The sequence below is a fragment of the Oncorhynchus masou genome, chromosome 15 (genome assembly GCF_036934945.1).
Source record: "Oncorhynchus masou masou isolate Uvic2021 chromosome 15, UVic_Omas_1.1, whole genome shotgun sequence".
NCBI classification, from domain to species: domain Eukaryota; kingdom Metazoa; phylum Chordata; class Actinopteri; order Salmoniformes; family Salmonidae; genus Oncorhynchus; species Oncorhynchus masou.
The window spans coordinates 62,174,703-62,200,794 of record NC_088226.1 but is presented as its reverse complement, the minus strand read 5'-3'; the positions used below and the strand labels follow the sequence as shown (position 1 = coordinate 62,200,794).

The 26,092-nt window shown below is 42.8% G+C and overlaps 1 protein-coding gene across 2 annotated transcripts; it reads left to right on the top strand.

Annotated features, from left to right (window-relative positions):
* The first annotated feature begins 259 nt into the window (after positions 1 to 259).
* On the top strand, positions 260 to 17,174 carry LOC135556614 (actin nucleation-promoting factor WASL-like). Of its 2 annotated transcripts, XM_064989953.1 has the most exons (11): positions 260 to 799; positions 3,403 to 3,537; positions 3,667 to 3,753; positions 3,849 to 3,945; positions 4,727 to 4,750; positions 7,431 to 7,647; positions 8,034 to 8,076; positions 9,999 to 10,152; positions 13,355 to 13,926; positions 14,010 to 14,118; positions 14,905 to 17,174. In XM_064989953.1, the coding sequence occupies exons 1-11, from the start codon at positions 695 to 697 to the stop codon at positions 14,964 to 14,966; spliced, it is 1,605 nt and encodes a 534-aa protein (XP_064846025.1). In that variant the 5' UTR covers positions 260 to 694; the 3' UTR covers positions 14,967 to 17,174. The 2 variants fall into 2 exon arrangements, with proteins under 2 accessions (XP_064846025.1, XP_064846026.1); XM_064989954.1 differs by lacking the exon at positions 4,727 to 4,750.
* Positions 17,175 to 26,092: the final 8,918 nt, after the last annotated feature.

The window sequence follows — 26,092 nt, the reverse complement described above, 5'->3', positions numbered from 1 at the left end:
GAATAGAGCCGATGTGATTCCTTATTCTACATGTCAGAGAAGCATGTTTGCGCTTACATATGATTTCTATCTGAACGTTCCAAAACGTTGCGTCCTGCTGAACGCGCCCCAGTCACGGTCCAGCTCTGCACGCACCCCCTTACAACGTAATGCATTCCTTTTGCAAAATCCACTGGGAAATAGGGCTAGACCATTCCATCCTTCGTGATATTTTTGGCATCCTCATTATATTGTAACACTACAACATTTACAGACGACATTTAAAATATATATATTTTAATGCAAATGAATTTATTTCGGAAGAGGGGGCCTTACTCTTACATGTTTATATGATGTTTTGGTTTCTCCACCCCCTCTCTCCATTGGAATGGTTGTTCCTTCACACTGCCTACTGTGCCATGTTGGATGGATGTAACGTTATCGATGTTGCAGCTGGAGTTACGAATGAAAGTTTAGATTTTGCCCTCTGCAGAGTTTGGGGTTCCCACGGATTCTTCGAGGACCCTGGGGCATGGTGACGTTATTCAACAACCGGGATCCAAAAATATTTCATTTTGCAGGCCTCTAGCTACCTTAGAAACAACGTAATAAGACGATGCAGTTGCAGGCCATGGCGACCAAAGGCTGCATGAATTGTTTGTAATATTCAAGAGTAAAACAGTTAACTTTGTTTATCTGGAAATTATTTGGGAACATGAATAGCCATCCTCCGCAACGCCGGGTTGGAAATATTGGCTCCATACTCCTCACCCCGCAAGAGAACGAATGCCTCTTCAACTACCTGGGAAGGAAATGCATTGTAAGTTGTCTTGTTTACGACCACACCAAGCTCTCAAGTGCAATTTATCTACCTGTAACTTTGCGAAAATATGTGTTAGGCTATTTGCAAAATGTTAGTGTACTGTTTTGTAGGCTAATGTTAGGCAATAGCCTGGCTGCAGGCCGATAAGACGCATAACAGCTCAGCAGCTTTTTCCATGGCTTTGCTGGAACGATGCAGGGAAGAGTATGGGAAAGCAGAGATGTTTGCCTGTCAAGGGGATTTGTTGTCAAGAAATTGGCTTGGAAATGTAAACATTTGCCCCTGGCGTATTAGTTTACCTCGGCCTGTAAACAAATGCAAACGCCATTATTATAATTCAGTGCATACCCCATTATTAATAAACAGGTCAACATTGTATCGGCTAATGTTGCACGCGACTGTGTGTTTATAAATTGACTGCACTGCTGCTAATGTATTAAGTGCTGCCTACTGACGCACTGCAGTCTGGCATTTTTGCACTTCAATATTTTGTTTTAGTTTGACAGCCATTGCAACTTCCCGAGGGAAGACATTAGCCTGTATGTTTGCACAATAGGGAATATGGTCAGAACTATCCCAATAATGGACTAAAAGAGCCGAACGTTAATCCTTATAGTCCAAGGACCCTGTTCCGTTTAGAGGTGAATTGGCTCTGGCAGCCAAAACAACCAACTTCATCTAAACGAGAATCTATTCTCAATTGCGGTACAGTTCTAGAAACATAAACCCATCAACTTTCATATCATATCAAAACAAATGCAAAATATACTCTGTTTTAACAGTTGCAGCTGACAGTATTTTTCAGTGAAAGCACGTTTGTGGTGTCCATCTTTCGTTTACACACAGTTGTAGAAATAACAGCTCTGTAACATGGAAATATGTCCGGCTAGGAAACCCTAACCTTATAACGTTGTGTAGTCATTTGACATAAAAGAAAATATTAAAACATTTAAAAAAATCCCTTGCTGATATGAAAAATATACTGAACAAAAATATAAATGCAACAATTTCAGACATTTTACTGCGATACAGTTCATATAAGGAAATCAGTCAATTGAAATAAATTAATTTGCCCTAATCTATGGATTTCAAATGACTGGGCAGTGGTGCAGCCATGGGTGGGCCTGGGAGGGCCCGCAGTGGTGCAGCCATGGGTGGGCCTGGGAGGGCCCGCAGTGGTGCAGCCAGACACAGCCAATCAGAATGAGTTTTTCTCCATAAAAGGCTTTATTACAAACAGAAATACTCCTCAGCACCTCCCCGCAGACGATCCCAAAAGGGAAATGGCAGCTTAATGCTCTGGCAACAGCTCTGGTGGACATTTCTGCAGTCAGCATGCCAATTGCAAGCGCCCTCAATACCTGTGGCATTGTGTTGTGTGACACAATTGCACATTTTATAATGGCCTTTTATTGTCCCCAGCACAGTGCACCTGTGTAATGATCATGTTGTTTGATCAGCTTCTTGATATGTCACACCTGTCAGGTGGATGGATTATCAGCATAGGATAAATTCTCACTAACAGAGATATAAACACATTTATGCACAACATTTGAAAGATATAAGCTTTTTGCATGGAACGTTTCTGGGATTCTTTTATTTCAACACTTTACATGTTGCATTTATGTTTTTGTTCACTGAAGCGTTTTAACTTTCAGAAAGATCGTCAGGGCTCTTAACAAAATTCCTCTGGCCAAAAGATACTATCATCAATAGGCGCTAAAGGAAGTTAGCTTCTGCTAAATGGTTAGGTCAGAACATACATCATTTCCCAATGCTGAAGGCTAATAAGGTATTTGTGAAAGTCAAATCAGTCTATTCTTGAGAAGCTGCATTAGATGAACAAAAGTGTCAAATGACAAGCCAGTGGAAAGACTACAGTAGTCTACAGTACCCTGTCCAGATAAATATTATATTAGGAGCAACACCATATGCCAAAGTCAAAGCCCTAGCTCGATGTGTGTTCTTTCTATTCCCTTAACCTTTTTCCTACCATGGGATTTGGGAACATTTAGACTTAGCCTATGGTCTGGCCAGTGACCTTTCCTGTGTTATGATGAGGTGTGAGTATGGGGCGAGAATTGCTTCCTCGTTTTCTCTCGCTCATACCTGCGATAATAAATGGTAGACAAGGAAGAGGAAGCAAGCCGGAGTGGTATTTCCTCTTCCTTGTGGTCTCCTTGGTGATTGGCATAGGTCGCTCTCTGTGTCCATGGTGACAGAAAACCAAGCTTTGGTTTGTGTGGCTACTGGCTATGTCTATCATTCTCTATCAGGTCTGCTCAGGCTGTCTGATTTGCAAACCTTGTACTATATTCTCCCGGGGCATCTAATCAGTGTTTCTTGTTCGTGGATGTGTTCCTCTTCCTCTATACTGTCATAACTTACTTATTGGCCCCTAGAGGCATTCCACTAGTTAGGCTTGTTAACAACGGGGCCCATGTAACAAGTTGTAGAATGTAGTCAGTCAGTTTCATGTAGAAAAAAAGTGACTTGCAATCCAACACTGCACTTTTGAATCACATTGAATTAACATTGTGTCACTATAGTGTTTTTACTTTGCTGTACGTACCACACTCCCATTGTGATGATGTCCTCAGACCCTGTGCACAGCAGTGGTCCAGGTGTATGGGGCAGACAGGAGCTCGTCCTGGGTGAAGAGGTGCTGCGGAGTGGCCTGTCTGATCAAGGATAACCCTCTGAGGTCCTACTTCATCAGGGTCTTTGACATCAAGGTGAGTGAGTGCATTATAGTGAGGATGGTTGAAGTTTGCCTAGCCTCACTAGCTTAATACCTCTCCTGAGGAAATTCATCTGTGCTGCCAATATAGGAATTTCAGTGACTGTTATTTCTCTCTTGTCAGGAAGGGAAAACCATGTTTGAACAGGAGCTCTACAATAACTTCTCAATCAACAGCTCGAGGTCCTATTTCATTTCGTTTTCAGGAGATGTAAGTATACTACCTCTGCTTGAAAGCTTGTGGACCCAACATAGACAGTGTCTTTAAAAAAATGACTGATCTCTCTTTCCTCACTCTATCTCCAGAACTGCCAGGTAGGCCTGAACTTCGCTAGCGAGGAAGAGGCCAAGCGATTTAGAGCCGCACTGAAAGACCTACTCAGCAGACGGCAACGTAAAACGGGTAACGACAGTGGCCCGCGGGCTCAGTCTACACGCCTTCTGCTTTCTCATCACCTCAGCCTTTGACCCTCTGGACAGGGAAAGCGAAGAAAGCTCAAATTTATCTCACTGCTCTACTACTAACAACCCCACAGGGGCCCAATCCCAAATCATCCCATCATTTGCCTTAGATGTATCTTGTAACTCCTCGAGGGGTTCATTTGGGGTCAACGAGGTTCTAGGAATGGGTTTGGAATTGAGCCCTGCATCAATTTTTTTTGCTGATTGCTGTTGGAAAGTCAGTGGTATGTCTGTTTAGTCAAAACAGCAGAGGGTCTCTGTGTTAAAAGCTGTGATGGTGTTCCTTTCTGGCTTCCCTCCATCTCTCTCTGTTCCTCTCTGCTTGCCAGCCTTTGACGTGTACTGCTCTTGCTGAGAGGAGTGAGTTTCCAAAGACGTGGGGCTGGGAAAGGGGCTACTGTAACGGTATGTTAGGGACAGCTAGTTTAATTCTGTTTTTCCACAATTTTTTTTCTTGCGTTTGCATCTGTTCTGGAATTTATCCTCCGTCCAGGATCTGACTGGTCAGAGAACTGTCATTCTCTCCAGCCTGCAGTGGCTACCTTTACAGACTTCCATCCTATTTGTCTGTCCATCGGACTCTCATAAACTAACTCTGAATGCTTTCCAAACACTGCTCTTCCTTTCACACTTCCACATACACTCTCTATCGCTCTGATAGCTGTGGCTTTTGCCATCTGAATTGGCTGAGAAATTATAATTGTGCCCATTTTGTTTTGCAGAGAAAAGACGTGACCCTGCAAATGGTATGTTGTCCATTCTTTGAATTGTACCGATTTTTATAGTCCAAATGTTGATTTTCAACATGTAATGGGACACAATCCTTTGTTATTTTACATTACAAAAGCATAAATCTCCTATAATCCGTCACACAAAATCAAATGTACAGTAATATGCATGTACACACACACACACCCCTTTGCGATATGGCATGATCAGATGGGTCAGTAATTGTAGAGAAATAGGCTAAATCAAAATCGTATGAGTACACATGCACTCACTCCGAGTATGACTTTGTTGACATTGTCATTTTTAGCCCTAACATTGGGTTTAGGGTTAATCTGTGCAGCATGAGGCACTCTGTGTGCCATGTGTAAACCATATGGGTCTCTCAGTGCGTGTCCAACTGCCAACTCTCTCTTTAAATCAGCCTTCTCACAGATACTTGTATACTTTAAATGTCATGTACTAATCACAGTCTATTGCATAGAATTTGGTATTTGAATGCAAATGAACCCAAATGTAGTGATCCTGTAGAAGGACTATTCTCCATGGTGGAAGGATATTGTTTGGGATATGTCAGTCCCATTATTGAGTGTGAAACTAACAAGGTGACATATTTGCCCTAGATTCGCTCTTTGCTTTGGGAGTTATTTCCTTTTTTGCTTCCCTCTCCTCCAATATGTTAATTTTGTTTTCCTTGTCATAATTCACTGTCATGTTGGCAGTGTGTGCTTTGGGAAAGGAAGCACGTCAATATTTATTGGTATTGAATGATTACATTTGAGATTTCTGAAGCCTAAAATGGACAGGAGGACAACCGTTAGCTTGGTCTGTCAATCATTGATTTACGTACAGCCAAACAGCTACATCTGAATGGTACCACTGCATGGACTCTTTGCAAGTTCTCCATTGAAAGCTCCCAATGAAGTGGAAGGATGAGGGTAAACGTGTCTCAAGGCAAGGGAGCTTTCAAAGTCATGCTTGCATGTCCTCGTCGATAGCTGAGACTTCTAACATTTCTAGGGAATCCAGGGATTTGGTTGGGATTAGCTGTGGATTACTGATTATGTCAGATCCAACTGCATTTTGTGGAGATTAACATGGACTCAAGGAGAGCGCTCAAATGCCTGGACTGGGGAGGTTTGACCACAGCCATGTACTGAGGGCTTCTGCATTCCAGAAGACTGTTAGCCCACTGATCTGAAGCCTAACCTAGGTATCAGCCAAGGTTATTCATCATGCAAGACTAGGTAACAGACCGAGCTCCGTTACAGTTGGCCGTTGCAGTTTCAATCAGAAGGCGTTATTATCAAGTTCCTAGACATAATCCATAGCAGCCATGTTAGTGTCTCCTGGGTAATATTGACCAATAACAGTACAAGGAATTAGCTGAATTTTAAACCAAGCGCTAGATGTTCATCATGAATGGATGAATTGAATTGTCCAAGGCAGCAGCATGGCTCCCGGCTCAAAAGTTGACCAAAACTGTCTTTGTGTGACTCTGGGTTTGACCTAACTGATGTCACATAAGTTCCAACAAACACACACACACACCAGGAGGACAAACACGGGTTTTCAACCAGATTGATTCTGTCAATGTTTCTTTAGTCTTTCAGTTCTTTAGTCTGTGAAAGACTGCTGTGCTATTCACTGGTGCAGCCACAGGTAGTTTGAGAGCCTCCAAAGCCTCGCCGGTCAGTTAAATAAACAATCCATCAACTGAGTCCATTGGTCTCTCCAACGCTGTATCATCTGAATGGAACAAGGATGTATTGCACCAACTTCTTTATCAAGTCTGTCTTTATCAGAGTAATGGGACAGTGAGTTGAAGTTGGAAGAGTGGTTGGGTATCCAGTGCTGCTTGTGGATGGGTTTCATATGCCGTTGTCCTGCCCTTGTTCTTTTGAGAAAGAGTGTGGTGCTAAAAGACCTGAGGACTAAGAGCTGGCTGAGAGAGGTGTTTAACGGTAGGGTTGTTGTCATGCAGATCCCATTTCAATTCTAGTGAATTAAGAAATGAATGCATATGATTGACATAATGATGTAATTATTTTTTGGCATAAATGTAAAATCTTTTGCTAATCTGAATTAGAATTTAAATGGAATGTGACACGCTGGTGTTAGGGTTCTAGATATTCACAAAGGCATGTGTGTAGAGGCATGTGTGTAGAGGACAGTTAGTGCCCTCTGTTAGTTGTCTTTACACTAACTTGAAATAGTTCTAAATACCATCAAAAGACTGGTATTTAATTGTGTGTGGTCCTGCATTGTCAGCTGTGAGATTGACCTGGCCTGAACTGTTGATGGGTTTTAGAGACTACCATAGTCACAACAAAGACCAAGTTATACAGTAAGCTTTTTACGGCCAGTCAAGTATGCAAATTATTGTTACCCTCGGGTCTCTTATGAATAATTAAAAAGGGCTGTATAATCGGACCTGTCTGTATTACAACTTGTTGGGTAGGCTAAGAAATGAAAGAATTACCTTTTGGATTGGCTCCCACTCATTTTGTGAGAGCTTCCCAGCACTGGTTCTGTTCTGTGCTTCCCAGCACTGGTTCTGTTCTGTGCTTCCCAGCACTGGTTCTGAGCTTCCCAGCACTGGTTCTGAGCTTCCCAGCACTGGTTCTGAGCTTCTAGTTCCAACAGTTTCTCCCTTTCCTCCTTCTCTCCCTCCTCTCGCTCCTCTCCCTCCTACTAAAGGCCCAGCTCTCCCTATGGCCACTGTGGACATCAAGAACCCGGAGATCAACAATGTGCGCTTCCACAACTCCCACCATCATCAACACCACCAGCAGCAGCATCAGCCACACCACGTCAACAACATGCTGCACAGCAGCTTCAGCAAGAAGGAGAAGAAAGTCAAGGGCAAGAGAAAGAAGCTCACCAAGGCTGACATAGGCACCCCCAGCAACTTCCAGTGAGTGGACCACCCTTCTGTCTATAGAGTACACTTCAGACGGGTCTTTGTGGAGAGATGTAGCGCAGCAGGAGTTTCCCTGTATGTATGTTATGTTCTGTGAAGTTGTTGTGTAACGTATTGAGCTCGTCACTTACGTTTGAGGGCTTCATTGTGTCTTGTGAACTTCTTCAATGGCTCAATTGTGTTTGTGTGCATTCAGAACTGCGCCCGTGCATGTGTGTGTGCACAAGCCAGTGGGTTTACATGAGGGTTTGTGCTTGGACATGTTTGTTGCTGCATGTGTAATGCGCAGCTGCACGCATGTTTGTGAACCGGCTTGCGTGTCGGTACACGTGTATGTATGTGCTCATCCCTGTCTGTCCTGTGTGTCTGTCTCTCTTCAGGCACATCGGCCATGTGGGCTGGGACCCAAACACAGGCTTCGATGTGAGTACCACACACACACACACACCCTTCATGGGCACACAATGGTGACCTGTGTGGCCGACCCATGATTGACCCACACAATGGCCTCTGTTGGATACAGTGCATACTTATCATACATTCAATGCTGTCATACAAGCCCCACTTGCAACCCCGAATATTCCAGGAAATATTTTGTCACTGTTTAGGGAAGCTATGCTTCAAAAACATTAAGTGGTTTTGCTAATATAGGCCAGATGAGTTATTGTTAGGTCTATCATTGTCATGCTATTCAAACAACTGTCAGAGAAATTGGCTTAAGCACATACAGTACAGGTCTAGGACCAGGCTAAATAATAATAATAATGCTTTATTACATTTGTAAAGCGCTTTGCATTTGACAGAATAATCCCGAAGTGCAAAAAATAGAAAAACCGAATAGAAAGAAAAATGGACACAACTAGACAGGACAACTGACACAGAACCCAGCTGACATTACAAGGGACAACTGACACAGAGAACCCAGCTGACATTACAAGGGACAACTGACACAGACAACCCAGCTGACATTACAAGGGACAACTGACACAGACAACCCAGCTGACATTACAAGGGACAACTGACACAGACAACCCAGCTGACATTACAAGGGACAACTGACACAGACAACCCAGCTGACATTAAAAGGGACAACTGACACAGACAACCCAGCTGACATTACAAGGGACAACTGACAGAACCCAGCTGACATTACAAGGGACAACTGACACAGACAACCCAGCTGACATTACAAGGGACAACTGACAGAACCCAGCTGACATTACAAGGGACAACTGACACAGAGAACCCAGCTGACATTACAAGGGACAACTGACACAGAGAACCCAGCTGACATTACAAGGGACAACTGACACACAGAATCCAGCTGACATTACAAGGGACAGCTGACATTACAAGGGACAACTGACACACAGAACCCAGCTGACACTACAATGGACAACTGACACCAAAGAACCCAGCTGACACTACAAATGACAGCTGACACCAAGGAACACATCTATGAACAGAAAGCCTTCCTAAAGAGAATGGTCTTTAGGCCCGTTTTTTAAAGGAGCACCGAGTCTGTGGTGACTTCAGGTGGTCTGGGAGGGCATTCTGGAGGCGGTCAAACTAAAAGTCTGATTCCCCCAAGGAGTGGAGCTTAGTCCTGGGGGCATGGATGAGCAGGCTATCGCTTGACCTGAGGGTGCGGGTGGGGTTATGGAGGGTGAGCAGTTGTTTGAGATAAGGAGGGGCATTTCCATGAATACACTGGAAAGTCAGCAGAAGGGTTTTGAATTCAATCTGGAGTGAGACAGAGGAACACATCTAAAACACAGTCTGAATCTGCAGTCAGTGATGCATGTCACTAAGAACAAAGTGGACCAGAGAGCTTGTTAATGGACAGAATACAGTCTGTTTTAATGACCCTAATGAGCATGACTGATTGAACCCCTTTCCCTTGGGCTTAATTGCATGTCTATTTACTTGACTAGTCATGCATACAGAAGTATCACGCACACTCTTTCATGCCGAAGCAAAGAAGACTAGCTGCAGAGATCACTATTACCCAATTATGATTGAACAAACAAAAAGTAGTCAGTTAAAGGCCATGTGATGTTGTGTGCACAATCTGGTGCAATACCCATGTTCATCCAGAAGATGGCAGAATGCCACTTAGATTTTCAAAATAATTAGATTCTTGTCGTGCTATATTACGTTTTATTAGTTAAATGGAATTGGCATTGCATTTTTGTATTTGGCAGGCCATGGTTATATGTAGAGCATAATTTAAGCCATTTTCAAAACATTACAGATTCCATCCGCTCAGGATAAAATGCAGAGAGAAACAAATATGTTGGTTTTGAATTATCCTGACCCGGTCTATCTCTATTTCTCTGCCCCAGTTGAATAACCTGGACCCAGAGCTAAAGAACCTGTTTGACATGTGTGGCATCTCAGAGGCCCAGCTGAAGGACAAGGAGACCTCCAAGGTCATCTATGACTTCATCGAAAAGAAAGGAGGGGTGGAGGCAGTCAAGAACGAGCTCCGTAGGCAAGGTGAGTTCACTGGAATCATCCTCAGTTCCTTGTATCTCAAGCGATGATGTGTATATAAACCCTGGAGATCTGATGCTATGTATTGGCCTCCAACTGCTCTTAAATACAAGTAAAACTAAATGCATGCTCTTCACCCGATCACTGCCTGCACCTGCCCGTCCGTCCAGCATCACTACTCTGGACAGTTCTGACTTATGAATATGTGGACAACTACAAATACCTAGGTGTCTGGTTAGATTGTAAAAGTTCCTTCCAGACTCACATCAAACATCTCCAATCCAAAGTTACATCTAGAATTAGCTTCCTATTTCGTAATAAAGCATCCTTCACTCATGCTGCCAAACATACCCTCGTAAAACTGACCATCCTACCGATCCTCGATTTCGGCGATGTCATTTATAAAATAGCCTCCAATACCCTACTCAATAAATTGGATGCAGTCTATCACTGTGCCATCAGTTTTTTTTTAATCAAAGCCCCATATACTACCCACCACTGCGACCTGACGCTCTTGTTGGCTGGCCCTCGCTTAAATCTCGTCGATAAACCCACTGGCTCCAGGTCATCTACAAGACCCTGCTAGGTAAAGCCCCGCCTTATCTCAGCTCGCTGGTCACGATAGCAGCACCCACCTGTATGACATGCTCCAGCAGGTATATCTCCCTGGTCACCCCCAAAACCAATTCTTCCTTTGGCCGCCTCTCCTTCCAGTTCTCTGCTGCCAATGACTAGAACGAGCTACAAAAATCTCTGAAACTGGAAAAACGTATCTCCCTCACTAGCTTTAAGCACCAGCTGTCAGAGCAGCTCACAGATTACTGCACCTGTACATGGCCCATCTATAATTTAGCCCAAACAACTACCTCTTCCCCTACTGTATTTATTTATTTTGCTCCTTTGCACCCCAATATTTTGATTTCTACTTTGCACATTCTTCCACTGCAAATCTACCATTCCAGTGTTTTACTTCACCACCATGGCCTTTTTTGCCTTTACCTCCCTTATCTCACCTCACTTGCTCACATCGTATATAGACTTATTTTTCTACTGTATTATTGATTGTATGTTTGTTTTACTCCATGTGTAACTCTTGTTGTTGTATTTTTTAAATGTATTTTACCTTTATTGAACCAGGTAGGCAAGTTGAGAACAAATTCTCATTTACAATTGCGACCTGACCAAGATAAAGCAAAGCAGTTCGACACATACATACATAACATAACATACATACATACATACATACTCTGTGTTGTTGTATGTTATGTTTTGTTATGTTAGTATGTGTCGAACTGCTTTGCTTTATCTTGGCCAGGTCGCAATTGTAAATGAGAATTTGTTCTCAACTTGCCTACCTGGTTAAATTAAGGTAAAATAATAAAACATATTTAAAAAATTGACCATTGAAAAGCTAGTCAGCCATATTGGCCCCCCTCAGTAGGAGCAGTCCTCTATTTGAATGAATAATTTTACAGTATTTCAATTAAATGTTTCAAGGATAAAATGACATGTATTTTGTTTTTGTAGTGTGGACAGTTACATTAGTAATCTTACAAATGTTTTCCTTAAAGTATGTATATTCTTTTAATGTTTGTCACATAATTTAAAAGTATGCATTACGGTGTCTGTACTAGAATAAATGTGGCAAAAAGTAATGTAGTCATTAATAAATGCAATGCTATCCACCTGAGTTAAAGCAGTTCTACATGCGACAATGTGCCAAAATCCCTCCACAGTGATGTGAGAGACTGATCAACAACTACAGGAAGCATTTGGTTGCAGTCATTGCATATGAAGTTGGCACAACCAGTTATTGTGTGTCAGGGTGAAATTTACTTTTTCACACAGGGGAATTGGGTGTTACATAACGTTTGTTAATTAGCAATGAGGCAATGACATGCTGTATGTTTAAGAGATGCGCAGGCTACGTTTAAATATGCATTACTATATTATTTTTCATTAGGCCTACATGTACTTTGAAGTATTATTTTCAGTTGTCACGATGACAATGAACACACCCTAAAAGCACTAAATGCTCCGAACCAGTATCTGTGGGTTGGAGACCTGGTCTTGTTACCACCCTGTTAATAGCAGCGTACAGTAGGATGCATTGAACAGTTGATTGACAGGTGTAGGCCTGTAGAACGATACACTTTCCTCTAGTGTGGATGCCCACCAACGTTTTATAGTTTTTGGCTTTGTTGAATGGTCCGGGCCTCAACTCCGACACAACACAACTAACGTTATTATCATAACAGAATTAGCCTACCAGTAGGTCTAGATAATGTTAGTGAACTTGAATGAAATAAGTATAAAATTACACTTATACATTTTATACTTGTTTACTTTACTTTTATTTTCTATAAATTGACTCAAATAATTTTCTCTGGCAAGTTTGCCACCGGAACTCTGCAGTAGGGCAGTAAAGCGGAAGCAGCAACGTAAAAAAAATGCGGTAGGTAGCTTCCACTAATTTTTTACAATTGTGGGGTGTATGAAGATTGAGGCACGGTGGCTTCAACACAGTGCCCCCTATCAGTCATCTAGTATATATCAATCATTGATCTCAAGTATCAAGAATTCCACCCACTGTAAATGTGATGAACTTCCTTGTAACTCTGAAGTTAATGAAGTCAATGGTGAGAATGTACTCCACTGGGAATGAGATGGTGAATGCCAGGCGGGGCTTATTCATGTGGTCTTTTCCCAGGGCCGCCCAGGTGGTGTGGTGGGTAACTATCGGTTTGTTTCCATAGAGTGGTGGTTCGTGTGTTTCTGCCTCAGGTATTGACTGTGTGAACTTTGACCTGCATAACTGGATAAAGCTGACTGGTTTGTCTGAATTTAAAATGAACAGAATCGAAAGGCTATAATGTAAAATTTCTTAGCTCAATGATTGCCAAGTTGCTGGGGGGGTTGATTTTTAACAGAGTATCTAGATGACAGGGTTTGAATTAGGCGTTAACTCCTGGTGGATGACCTATAATTGGGAACAACATTTTAGGGGATGCATGCACAAGTTATTTTCAGTGCTTATAAGTGAGAGAGCCCTGATTTTTGTAATGGGATCATTCAGAACTCTCGTTCTCCCCAGTAATTCAAACCCCTGCTGAATGGGATATTGTAACTGTCAAACTGACGTCTCTGTCTCTCTCGCTCTCCTTTTCCATCTTTCTCCTTTTCCATCTTTTTTTGTCCTACCAAGCCCCACCACCTCCTCCCTCTCGGGGTGGCCCACCTCCTCCTCCCCCACCCCACAGCTCGGGCCCAGCTCCTCCCCCACCACCACCACCCCCATCGCGAGGTGGCCGGGGTGCCCCGCCACCACCTCCACCCTCTCGGGCCCCCACCTCTGCCCCTCCCCCCCCTCCCCCCTCCAGGCCTGGTGCCCTAGGAGCCCCCCCTCCTCCCCCGCCCCCCAACAGAGGGGGCCACGGCCACCATCACTACCAGCCACCGCCTCCACCCTCACATGCCCCCCAGGCCCCACCGCCACCTCCCCCACCAGCAGCACCACTCTCCGGTGGTGGGGGAGCCCCTCCTCCACCTCCTCCTCCACCACCCCCACCTGGACCCCCACCCCCTCCAGAGCTGGACGGTTGTGTGGAGTCGCCCCACTCACCCCCGGGCCCGGGGGGTAAGTCGGCCCTGCTAGAGCAGATCCGTGGTGGCACCCAGCTGAAGAAGGTGGAGCCACCGGACTCCAAGCCACCGGCCACCGCCGTAGGGCGCGACGCCCTGCTCGACCAGATACGGCAGGGCATCCAGCTAAAAACCGTAAGTGCCACTGTCTGCCTGTCTGTGTTTGAGTGTATTTCCATGTTTGTTTGTGTGATTAACTGTGTGTGTGCGTGTCTCAGGTACCAGACGGCCCTGAATCGGGCTCCCCTACACAGGCCCCCTCGGCAGGCATCGTGGGGGCACTTATGGAAGTCATGCAGAAGAGGAGCAAAGCCATCCACTCCTCAGGTAGGTTCCAACTGGCAGGTTTATTTATTTCACCTTTATTTATCCAGGTGAGTCAATTGAGAACCAGTTCTCATTTACATTAACAACCTGGCCAAGAGGCATTGCAACAGTGAACAGGACAACGCACAATACCACTAAAAATAAAACACTATACAGGGGAGTACAAATTCATGAATTATAAACCGAGTGGTTCGAACCCTGAATGTTGATTTGGCTGAAAGCTGTGGTATATCAGACCGTATACCACGAGTATGACACAATTATTTTTACTGTCCTAATTAGCAATAAGGCACCTCAGGGGTTTATGGTGTATGGCCAATATACCACGGCTAAGGGCTGTACCCAGGCACTCCACGTTGTGACGTGCCTAAGAACAGTGTCAAGCCGTGGTATATTAGCGAAATACCACACCCCCTCAGGTATTATTGCTTAAATATACAGCAATGCCGAATATTTACAGTGAGTTATAGCAGAAAACTCCAAGGCAACACAGCCGACTGTGTGATGGAAGTGATTCGGGTTAACAGCACTTGCTTGATGAATAACCTTGCCTGAGACCTGAAGACTTACGTTGACTCCCTGAGCTAATGCCTTGACTTGAGCTCAATGGGTGAATACAGTCTTGTGCCATGCAGCCATTGGTGAGCAGCTGCAAGTCAAGATGCTGAATTGAACTACTTGCGTTCTTTGAGAATTAATCCGGATTGTGTTATTACCAGTTGCCCTTAATATAAAGATGTAGATCTCTTTATATTTTGTTAACAAGTCTGCTTTGACATTTCCTAGATGAAGATGAGGATGATGATGACGAAGAGGATTTTGAAGATGACGACGAATGGGATGACTAGTAAAGTTTCTCGTCCTCCTCCCCAACACAACTGACACTAAACTGATCCTAAAATCTTCCAAAAACGGACTAAAATTGAGAATGTGATTCTATGATTTTGCTCTATTTATTGTTGCCTTTTTTGCTTTTATTAACCTGTGCAATACCTTGTTCATTTAATCTGTAAAGTGTTGTCACATACCCTCTGTAGAGTATCTCTGGTAACACTTTCCTGCGACTCTGTCATAGAATGCTCACATCACCGTTAAAAGCATGATATACAAATATTATAAGCTGTCATAACTGTTCATGGTAATACGCTGACTTGCTCAGGCTGACCACCACTGCATGTGACGCTGCGAGATTGCTTGTCGTACGCTAATACAAGGTGTTATAAATCACCAATGACACCTGGCGTCTGTTTAGGAGGGGGCAATGTCACGGAACGTCCAGAGAAACGTATTGTGTAGAATAGATATGATTCTCGGTCCTCAAGAATAGTTCTTATTCACTTACAGTATCAGCTAACATTATATTTCCATCTGCAACGTTCTGAACACTTAGCCCTATGGAATAACACACTGCTGCTATGTCATGGTTATGACAGCCTAAAGACAGCAGGTTCAAGTAGTACGGTATCTGATGGATTAACAGTGTGCAATTCTAGTAAGGATATATTTGTTTGGTGTGTTACTTTAAATGTTCTGTTCCCCTGTCCGTAAAGAAAGGGAGAAAGATATATATATATATACAGTGCCTTGCGAAAGTATTCGGCCCCCTTGAACTTTGCGACCTTTTGCCACATTTCAGGCTTCAAACATAAAGATATAAAACTGTATTTCTTTGTGAAGAATCAACAACAAGTGGGACACAATCATGAAGTGGAACGACATTTATTGGATATTTAAAAATTGGGCGTGCAAAATTATTCAGCCCCCTTAAGTTAATACTTTGTAGCGCCACCTTTTGCTGCGATTACAGCTGTAAGTCGCTTGGGGTATGTCTCTATCAGTTTTGCACATCGAGAGACTGAAATTTTGTCCCATTCCTCCTTGCAAAACAGCTCGAGCTCAGTGAGGTTGGATGGAGAGCATTTGTGAACAACAGTTTTCAGTTCTTTCCACAGATTCTCGATTGGATTCAGGTCTGGACTTTGACTTGGCCATTCTAACACCTGGATATGTTTACTTTTGAACCATTCCATTGTAGATTTTGCTTCATGTTTTGTATCATTGTCTTGTTGGAAGACAAATCTCCGTCCCAGTCTCAGGTCTTTTGCAGACTCCATCAGGTTTTCTTCCAGAAAGTCCTGTATTTGGCTCCATCCATCTTCCCATCAATTTTAACCATCTTCCCTGTCCCTGCTGAAGAAAAGCAGGCCCAAACCATGATGCTGCCACCACCATGTTTGACAGTGGAGATGGTGTGTTCGGGTTGATGAGCTGTGTTGCTTTTACGCCAAACATAACGTTTTGCATTGTTGCCAAAAAAGTTCAATTTTGGTTTCATCTGACCAGAGCACCTTCTTCCACATATTTCGTGTGTCTCCCAGGTGGCTTGTGGCAAACTTTAAACGACACTTTTTATGGATATCTTTAAGAAATGGCTTTCTTCTTGCCACTCTTCCATAAAGGCCAGATTTGTGCAATATACGACTGATTGTTGTCCTATGGACAGAGTCTCCCACCTCAGCTGTAGATCTCTGCAGTTCATCCAGAGTGATCATGGGCCTCTTGGCTGCATCTCTGATCAGTCTTCTCCTTGTATGAGCTGAAAGTTTAGAGGGACGGCCAGGTCTTGGTAGATTTGCAGTGGTCTGATACTCCTTCCATTTCAATATTACCGCTTGCACAGTGCTCCTTGGGATGTTTAAAGCTTGGGAAATCTTTTTGTATCCAAATCCGGCTTTAAACTTCTTCACAACAGTATCTCGGACCTGCCTGGTGTGTTCCTTGTTCTTCATGATGCTCTCTGCGCTTTTAACAGACCTCTGAGACTATCACAGTGCAGGTGCATTTCTACGGAGACTTGATTACACACAGGTGGATTGTATTTATCATCATTAGTCATTTAGGTCAACATTGGATCATTCAGAGATCCTCACTGAACTTCTGGAGAGAGTTTGCTGCACTGAAAGTAAAGGGGCTGAATAATTTTGAACGCCCAATTTTTCAGTTTTTGATTTGTTAAAAAAGTTTGAAATATCCAATAAATGTCGTTCCACTTCATGATTGTGTCCCACTTGTTGTTGATTCTTCACAAAAAAATACAGTTTTATATCTTTATGTTTGAAGCCTGAAAAGTGGCAAAAGGTCGCAAAGTTCAAGGTGGCCGAATACTTTCGCAAGGCACTATATATATATACACACACACACACACACACACACACACACGTAACAAACAAGAGGTCATTGTTGTGTCGTTATTGTTGTTAATGCAAGATAACACTATTTTCTTACCCTACTTTTCTGTACCTTCGATTTTCTTAAAGAGATCCTAGTTTAGCACAGTTATTTTTTCATATGGAGGCCACTTATTAGAATTGTAAGCCCAAATTGACTGGTGTAAATGTGTTCAATGCTTTGTTCAAAGCTGTTATATCTTGGCACAATTTCAAAATTGAATTTACTATAAGAGTAACAGTGCAATGTCATAGTTGTGTTCCAACAATCTGCTAAAGTGATGGGGAAAACAAAGCTTACGATGGGCTGGATCAGTATACTTATTATCTTAATTTGAGCCTGTTTGCTACAGCAGGAAAATAATCCAGGAACTGTGAATTTTTTGTTGTATTTTTCATGCGTTTTTTCACCCCAATTTCGTCGTATCCAATTGGTAGTAGTTAGTCTTGTCTCATCGCTGCAACTCCTGTACGGACTCGGGAGAGGTGAAGGTCGAGAGCCATGCGTCCTCCGAAACACAACCCAACCAAGCCGCACTGCTTCTTGACACAATGCCCATCCAACCAGGAAACCAGCCGCACCAATGTGTCATAGGAAACACCGTACACCTGGCGACCGTGTCAGTGTGCACTGTGCCCGGCCCGCCACAGGAGTCGCTAGTGCGCGATGAGACAAGGATATCCCTGCTGGCCGAACCCTCCCTAACCCGGATGATGCTGGGTTAATTGTGCGCCGCCCCATGGGCCTTCCGGTCGTGGCTGGCTGCATCAGAGCCTGGCCTTGAACCCAGAATCTCTAGTGGTACAGCCTTAAACCAATGTGCCACTCGGAAGGCCGGAACTGTGAATTTTTATGTGGATTATAATGAAGGGACATTTTTCATGAGGGAAAATCAAGTCTGGAAATTAGAAACTTCAGAAGCCTTTTTAAACCTCAAATATACTACAAGTTAAAAATGTCCTACATTGTGGAAAAGTTCTCCAGCAACAGGATGATCAAATTTAAGATTTACATCTGTATACTGCCTGTCAGTCATTGACTAATGGAATATATAATATATGCTATTTAGCAGACGCTTTTATCCGAAGTGATTTAGTCACAAGTGCGTACATTTTTTTAACGTATGGCTGTCCTGGGAACCAAACCCACTATCTTGGCGTTGCAAGAGCCTTGTCTACCAAATGAGCTACAGAGGACCAGAGAGGATCATGGAAGCTCTTAATTCAGCTTTTATTAGAATCCATTTATGATTGACACTACGGAAATGTCCTGCTCATTATGGGTTTACAGAGGTGTCCTGTGTTAACTTTCAGAGGGGAAATTATCACTACAAAAATGTATAACTTATCCAAAAATAGGATTCATTTAAGGTTTTGTTTTGTCTCTTTTCTCATACTTACTGTATCTGTTACAATAAATATTATTCTCTCCTCCCTGCTGGAATTAGAATAATATTTATGTTACTAGCTATTAGGTCAGTGTTTATATTCAGCAGATCTAGAAACATCTTCCAGTTTTTCTTGAACTTTTATGGGATGAATCTGTAAATGCCTCCATACAAAGCTAATAAGGAACCAAAAGTGTCATTTGCACGAAGCGTCTGCAAGGCTTTGGTTTCACTATCCTAAATGCTTTCATGGTGATAATGCTGATAATGATGCCTGTGAAACTCAATTGTAAGGTATATACAGAAGTAGCCAAATGGATGATGTTTGAACCGTATTGCCTGTCTCAATTTCTACCATCCTCCACCGAGGTGATTGCTGCATTAAGAAACCGTAATACTGACATCAAACCTTCAAAAGAGGTTGGAAAAAGCAATGGAAATACTAAATTGTATACTTAAATAAATGTTAATATTTACAGAGACCTTGTCAAGTGTTCCTTTTTTTTTTTTTTTTACATATTAAATGTCCTATTTCAACTGGTATTTACCTAGTATGTGTTTTAAAGATTTAAGGGGATAACAATGGATCATTTCAGGTACTTCACTTGTAGGTAACTTTATGTAACCACAACTTTAGCCTGCAACATACAAGGTCAATATAGGACTGAAGTCAAAGTTTTGATTGAGAGCATGGCAATAGTTGTTGTTCCTATTGTAGATGACTCCATTATGGACCATATTCAGTCTGGAAGGCTAAAGCGTTACAGATTTTGCAATAGAAATTGAAAGGTAACTTCCGATTGAGCCAACATATGCAACGTTTACCGTGAATGCAGTCTCCGCAAAAGCGGGAACATTGCCTTTAAATTTAAATCATGCTGTAAAGCTGAACTTCCACGATGCGGATTGAGCAGATCCCAATGATTAACAGGATGACAAAAGTTGTTCCTTTTGTAGATGACTTCACTCAATTGCATTACTTCGCTTGAGTGAAGTTGTACAGTGAAAATATTCTATTCTATGCATTAGTTCCATTCACCCTGTGATGCACCTTAGTGATAGGGTCAAAAAATCAATAGTTACATATTGGGTTATTATTTTTGACAATCGTTCTGACAATCGTGATATTATGGTTGTGCTAGTTGTCTGTACCTGCACCAAAACTACAGTATTTTTCCTTCATAGCTTGTTCTCCATCTTCTTTTTAAATGGGGAAACTTTGTTTTCAGGTCTTTTGTTTCCACGACTGAAAAAACTGTTTTCTCCTGTGTGTCTCTTCTTTCTGCAGCAGACATATGGTGAGCAATATGTTTGGAACTTCGAATAACAATAAAATCACAGTATTAAATCGCAATATATATATATAGTATAGTGATATCGTATTATGAGCTCCCTGGCAATGCCCAGTCCTAGTGCATCTGATATGTCACTTTCATAACATAGTAACACTACTCCTTGGTTTGACTCCATTCCCAGTCCTAGTGCATCTGATATGTCACTTTCATAACATAGTAACACTACTCCTTGGTTTGACTCCATTCCCAGCCCTAGTGCATCTGATATGTCACTTTCATAACATAGTAACACTACTCCTTGGTTTGACTCCATTCCCAGCCCTAGTGCATCTGATATGTCACTTTCATAACATAGCAACACTACTCCTTGGTTTGACTCCATTCCCAGCCCTAGTGCAACTGATGTCACTTTCATAACATAGTAACACTACTCTTTGGTTTGACTCCATTCCCAGTCCTAGTGCATCTGATATGTCACTTTCATAACATAGTAACACTACTCCTTGGTTTGACTCCATTCCCAGCCCTAGTGCATCTGATATGTCACTTTCATAACATAGTAACACTACTCCTTGGTTTGACTCCATTCCCAGCCCTAGAGCATCTGATATGTCACTTTCATAACATAGTAACACTACTCCTTGGTTTGACTCCATTCCCAGCCCTAGTGCATCTGATATGTCACTTTCATAACATAGTAACGCTACTCCTTGGTTTGACTCCACTCCCAGTCCTAGTGCATCTGATATGTCACTTTCATAACATAGTAACACTACTCCTTGGTTTGACTCCATTCCCAGCCCTAGTGCATCTGATATGTCACTTTCATAACATAGTAACACTACTCCTTGGTTTGACTCCATTCCCAGTCCTAGTGCATCTGATATGTCACTTTCATAACATAGTAACACTACTCCTTGGTTTGACTCCATTCCCAGTCCTAGTGCATCTGATATGTCACTTTCATAACATAGTAACACTACTCCTTGGTTTGACTCCATTCCCAGCCCTAGTGTATCTGATATGTCACTTTCATAACATAGTAACGCTACTCCTTGGTTTGACTCCATTCCCAGTCCTAGTGCATCTGATATGTCACTTTCATAACATAGTAACACTACTCCTTGGTTTGACTCCATTCCCAGCCCTAGTGCATCTGATATGTCTCTTTCATAACATAGTAACACTGTAACACTACTCCTTGGTTTGACTCCATTCCCAGCCCTAGTGCATCTGATATGTCTCTTTCATAACATAGTAACACTGTAACACTACTCCTTGGTTTGACTCCATTCCCAGCCCTAGTGCATCTGATATGTCTCTTTCATAACATAGTAACACTGTAACACTACTCCTTGGTTTGACTCCATTCCCAGCCCTAGTGCATCTGATATGTCTCTTTCATAACATAGTAACACTAACGCTACTCCTTGGTTTGACTCCATTCCCAGTCCTAGTGCATCTGATATGTCTCTTTCATAACATAGTAACACTGTAACGCTACTCCTTGGTTTGACTCCATTCCCAGTCCTAGTGCATCTGACATGTCACTTTCATAACATAGTAACACTGTAACGCTACTCCTTGGTTTGACTCCACTCCCAGTCCTAGTGCATCTGATTATGTCTCTTTCATAACATAGTAACACTGTAACACTACTCCTTGGTTTGACTCCACTCCCAGTCCTAGTGCATCTGATATGTCACTTTCATAACATAGTAACACTACTCCTTGGTTTGACTCCATTCCCAGCCCTATGAATCTTGTCTAAATGACCATTTCCACAGTGAAAATCTCCATGTATGACATTTACTGTAATTTTGAAGATATGAGACGACAATAATAAGGGTTCTCTCTGAGACTAGAGGGAAAACGTGTTAGCTTTGAACAGCTGCAAAATGAACTGGAATGAATTGGGAACAGTTCCAAGAAACACACGAAGCAGCCAGGTGGGATTAGAGCTGATTCAGTTACAGATACCACTGTGTTCTATTTTTGTTGCAAGTCATTTCAATCCTGGCGAAGATGGGACAAGGCTTATCTTTAGGATATTCCATAAGCCTAGATTCAGCCTGTTTGTAGTTAAGATTTCTGTGATGTGTGTAGCTCATTTTTGCTGTGCCTTTGTAGTGACCCCCCAGGCACTTCATTCATTTCAACATCTAGTTTTGAATTACACTTGGTTGAGTTGTCAACTAACGGGGATTCAATGTTAAATCAACAAACCATTTCACTGTGTCATTAGATTTACGAAATTGCCTTATGTTGATGACTTTTTGCAAATCCAATCCATTTTCCACCTTCATTCAACGTCATCAGCTTGATTTTGTGTTGAAATGATGAGGAAACAACATTGATTCAACTGGTTTTTGCCCAGTGGGGATTGACACTGAGCGGCAGGTGTTACAGAAGAAGTGGTAACACTGCACTTGAACTCTGAGTCAAAGACCATTGCATTTCTCTCAGGAATTACAGAACACATTTATAACAACTGATGACTGATTGTGTATTTTCAAATTATGAATATTATAAACTGGGATGATATATAAACCATTTAACAGAACAATTCACTTGCTCTTTTCTCCGTCCTCCCCCCAACCCACTGCCCATCAATCATTAATTGAAATGACCATTGAACAGGAGGAAATCTTACTGATTGTGCCTTTAATCTATATGCAATCAACTCCAGTATAGTATTTTAAACTAAATTACAGATTTGTTTTTACATATCTACCCAAATGTATCCTTAATGCAGGGGTCCCACAAGGGTGCGTGCTCAGCCCCCTCCTGTACTCCCTGTTCACCCATGACTGAGTGGCCACGCACGCCTCCAACTCAATCAAGTTTGGCGACGGCACAACAGTAGTAGGCCTGATTACCAACAATGACGAGACAGCCTACAGGGAGGAAGTGAGGGCACTGGGAGAGTGGTACCAGAAAAATAACCTCACACTTAATGTAAAAAAAAAACAAAGGAGCCGATCGTGGACTTCAGGAAACAGTAGAGGTCGCACGCCCCTATCCACATCGACAGGACCGCAGTGGAGAAGGTGGAAAGCTTCATGTTCCTCAGCGTACACATCACTGCTGATCTGAAAGGGTACACCCACCACAGACAGTGTGGGGAAGAAGGCGCCTCTTCAACCTCAGGAGACTGAAGACATTTGGCTTGGCCCCTAAAACCCTAAAACTTTTACAGATGCACAATATAGAGCATCCTTTCGGGCTGTATCATCGCCTGGTAAAGCAATTGCACCGCCCGCAACCGCAGGGCTCTCCAGAGGGTGGTGTGGTCTCCCCACCGCATCACCGGGGTCAAACTACCTGCCCTCCAGGACATCTACAGCACCCGATGTCACAGGAAGGCCAAAAAGATAATCAAGGACATCAACCACCTGAGCCATGGCCTGTTCACCCCTCTGTCGTCCAGAAGGTAAGGTCAGTACAGATGCATCAAAGCTGAGACCGAGAGACTGAAAAACATCTTATATCTCAAGGCCATTAGACTGTTAAATTGCCATCACTAGCCGGCTTCCACCCAGTTACGCAACCCCGCAGGCTGCTGCCCTATATACATAGACTTGAAATCAATGGCCACTTTAATAATGGAACACTAGTCACTTTAATAATGTTTAAATAATGTTTACATACTGCTTTACTCATCTCATATGCATATAATTCTATTCTATTGCATTTTAGTCAATGCCACTCTGAAAATGCTCGATCTAATATTTATTTATTTATTTATTAATTCCATTCTTTTACTTTTAGATTTGTGTGAATTGTTAGATACTACTGCACTGTTGGAGCAAGGAACATTTCGCTATTTCATCTGCAATAACATTTGCTAAATATGTGCATGTGACCAATCAGATTTGATTTGAAGTGGGTGCAATATGTAATAGGTGTAGACCTTACCGGGTAATGCTAACTATCAAACCCTTAACCAATAATGCAGTTAAGAAAATATTTACTAAATAAACTAAAGTTTAAAAAAAAGAAAGAATATAGCAACACAATAAAATAACAATAATGAGCTTATATACAGGGGGTACTGGTATATGTAGGTAGGGGTAAAGTGATTATGTATAGATAATAAACAGAGAGTAGCAGCAGTGTAAATGCAAATAGTCCGGGTGGCCATTTGATTAATTGTTCAGCAGTCTTGTGGCTTGGATGTAGAAGCTGTTAAGGAGCCTTTTGGACCTAGACTTGGCACTCTGGTGCTGCTTGCCGTGCAGTAGCAGAGAGAACAGTCTATGACTTGGGTGACTGGAGTCTTTGACAATTTTTTGGGCCTTCCTCTGACACTCCCTAGTATATAGGTCCTGGATAGCAGGAAGCTTTGCCCTAGTGATGTACTGGGCTGTACGCACTACCCTCTGTAGCACCTTACGGTCAGATGCTGAGCAGTTACCATACCAGGCGGTGATGCAACCAGTTCAGATGCTCTCGATGGTGCAGCTGAAGAACATTTTGAGGATCGTTGACCCATGCCAAATCTTTTCAGTCTCCTATGGGGGGAAAGATGTTGTCGTGCCCCTTTCATGACTTTCTTGGTGTGTTTGGACCATGATAGTTTGTTGGTGATGTGGAAACCAAGGAACTTGAAACTCTCGACCCGCTTCAGTACAGCCCTGTCGATGTGAATGGGGGCGTATATTCGGCGTTCCTTTTCCTGTAGTCCACAATCTTCTCCTTTGTCTTGATCACATTGAGGGAGAGGTTGTTGTCCTGGCACCACACTGCCAGGTCTCTGACATCCTCCCAATAGGCCATCTCATCGTTGTCGGTGATCAGGCCTACTACCGTTGTGTCATCAGCAAACTTAATGATGGTGTTGGAGTCGTGCTTGGCCACGTGGTCCTGGGTGAACAGTGAGTACAGGAAGGGACTAAGCACACACCGCTGAGCAGCCCCCGTGTTGAGGATCAGTGTGGCAAATGTGTTGTTGCCTACCCCTACCACCTGGGGGTGGCCCGTCAGGAAGTTTAGGATCCATTGCAGAGGGAGGTGTTTAGTCCCATGGTCCTTAGTTTAGTGATGAGCTTTGTGGGTACTATGGTGTTGAACGTTGAGCTGTAGTCAATGAACAGCATTCTCACATAGGTTCCTTTTGTCCAGTTGGGTAAGTGCAGTGTGGCGTGTCCTAATAATTTTGCCATTTTCAACTGACAGCCTCATGGTGATCCATGCTGTAGTTTGTTTGGTCTCTCAGCACACTGTCAAGCTGTGTGCATCAGTGCTCCAAGGCATTAGGCTTATCGAGTCGGGTGAAAATGTCCAGCTATTTATAACTGCATTAAGTGCGAGGAATTCACAGGTTTACAAAGGCTGTCATCTGTTGATAGCACTGTTTACACTAAGGCTGTTTAATGACTTTTGGAAGAGTGTTTCACTCATTTAGAATTCCCTTCAGTTAAGACGTTATTTGCAGCATTGTATGGAAAGGACAACTGAGCCCTGGGGTACACTCCAGTAGGTTTATCCGGTGTAAAAACCAAAGCACACCTTACCCCACGGGCATGTGAGTCTGAAGGGTTTGAGTTGGTTTATGCAATATGTTGAAAGTTCCATCTAGCCTATCAGGGGGCAAGATGGAGCTGTTGTTATTTCACCATTATGAATAAGGATCTCAAGAACCTGAGTGGGCGTACTCTGCTGCAATGGCCATTGTAGTCACTCTGTCTTGAACTGCTGCAGCGACCTGGCCTCCATGTTCCAACAACAGCTCCATGATACCACCTTGCCCACCTCGTGCATGGCAATCGACTGCTACAGTCTTCAGACAGACTTCAAACAGACCTGCTCCTCTCGTGATCAGGGCTTATGCCATTTCTTACAACCCAAATCTAACAGCTGACTGGGAAAAATCACAACAAATGTTGAATAGCAGGGGAATAATATACTAAGAGTCATTCCAACAATGATACTTGTTGTGATGCCAAGGACACAGACTTTATACCAGGGATCATCAACTAGCCGCGGGATAATTTTTTTATTGAGCGGATGGTCGGGGGGCTGAAACATAATTACAAATAATTTGTAGACCGCAAATGAACAG

Excerpts from the sequence above, each read along its gene's own strand:
- LOC135556614 (XM_064989953.1), top strand. The coding sequence starts at position 695 with ATGAATAGCCATCCTCCGCAACGCCGGGTTGGAAATATTGGCTCCATA. Across the intron at positions 3,946-4,726 it reads CAGACGGCAACGTAAAACGG|AGAAAAGACGTGACCCTGCA; the intron begins GTAACGACAGTG and ends TTTGTTTTGCAG. Across the intron at positions 13,927-14,009 it reads AGGGCATCCAGCTAAAAACC|GTACCAGACGGCCCTGAATC; the intron begins GTAAGTGCCACT and ends TGCGTGTCTCAG.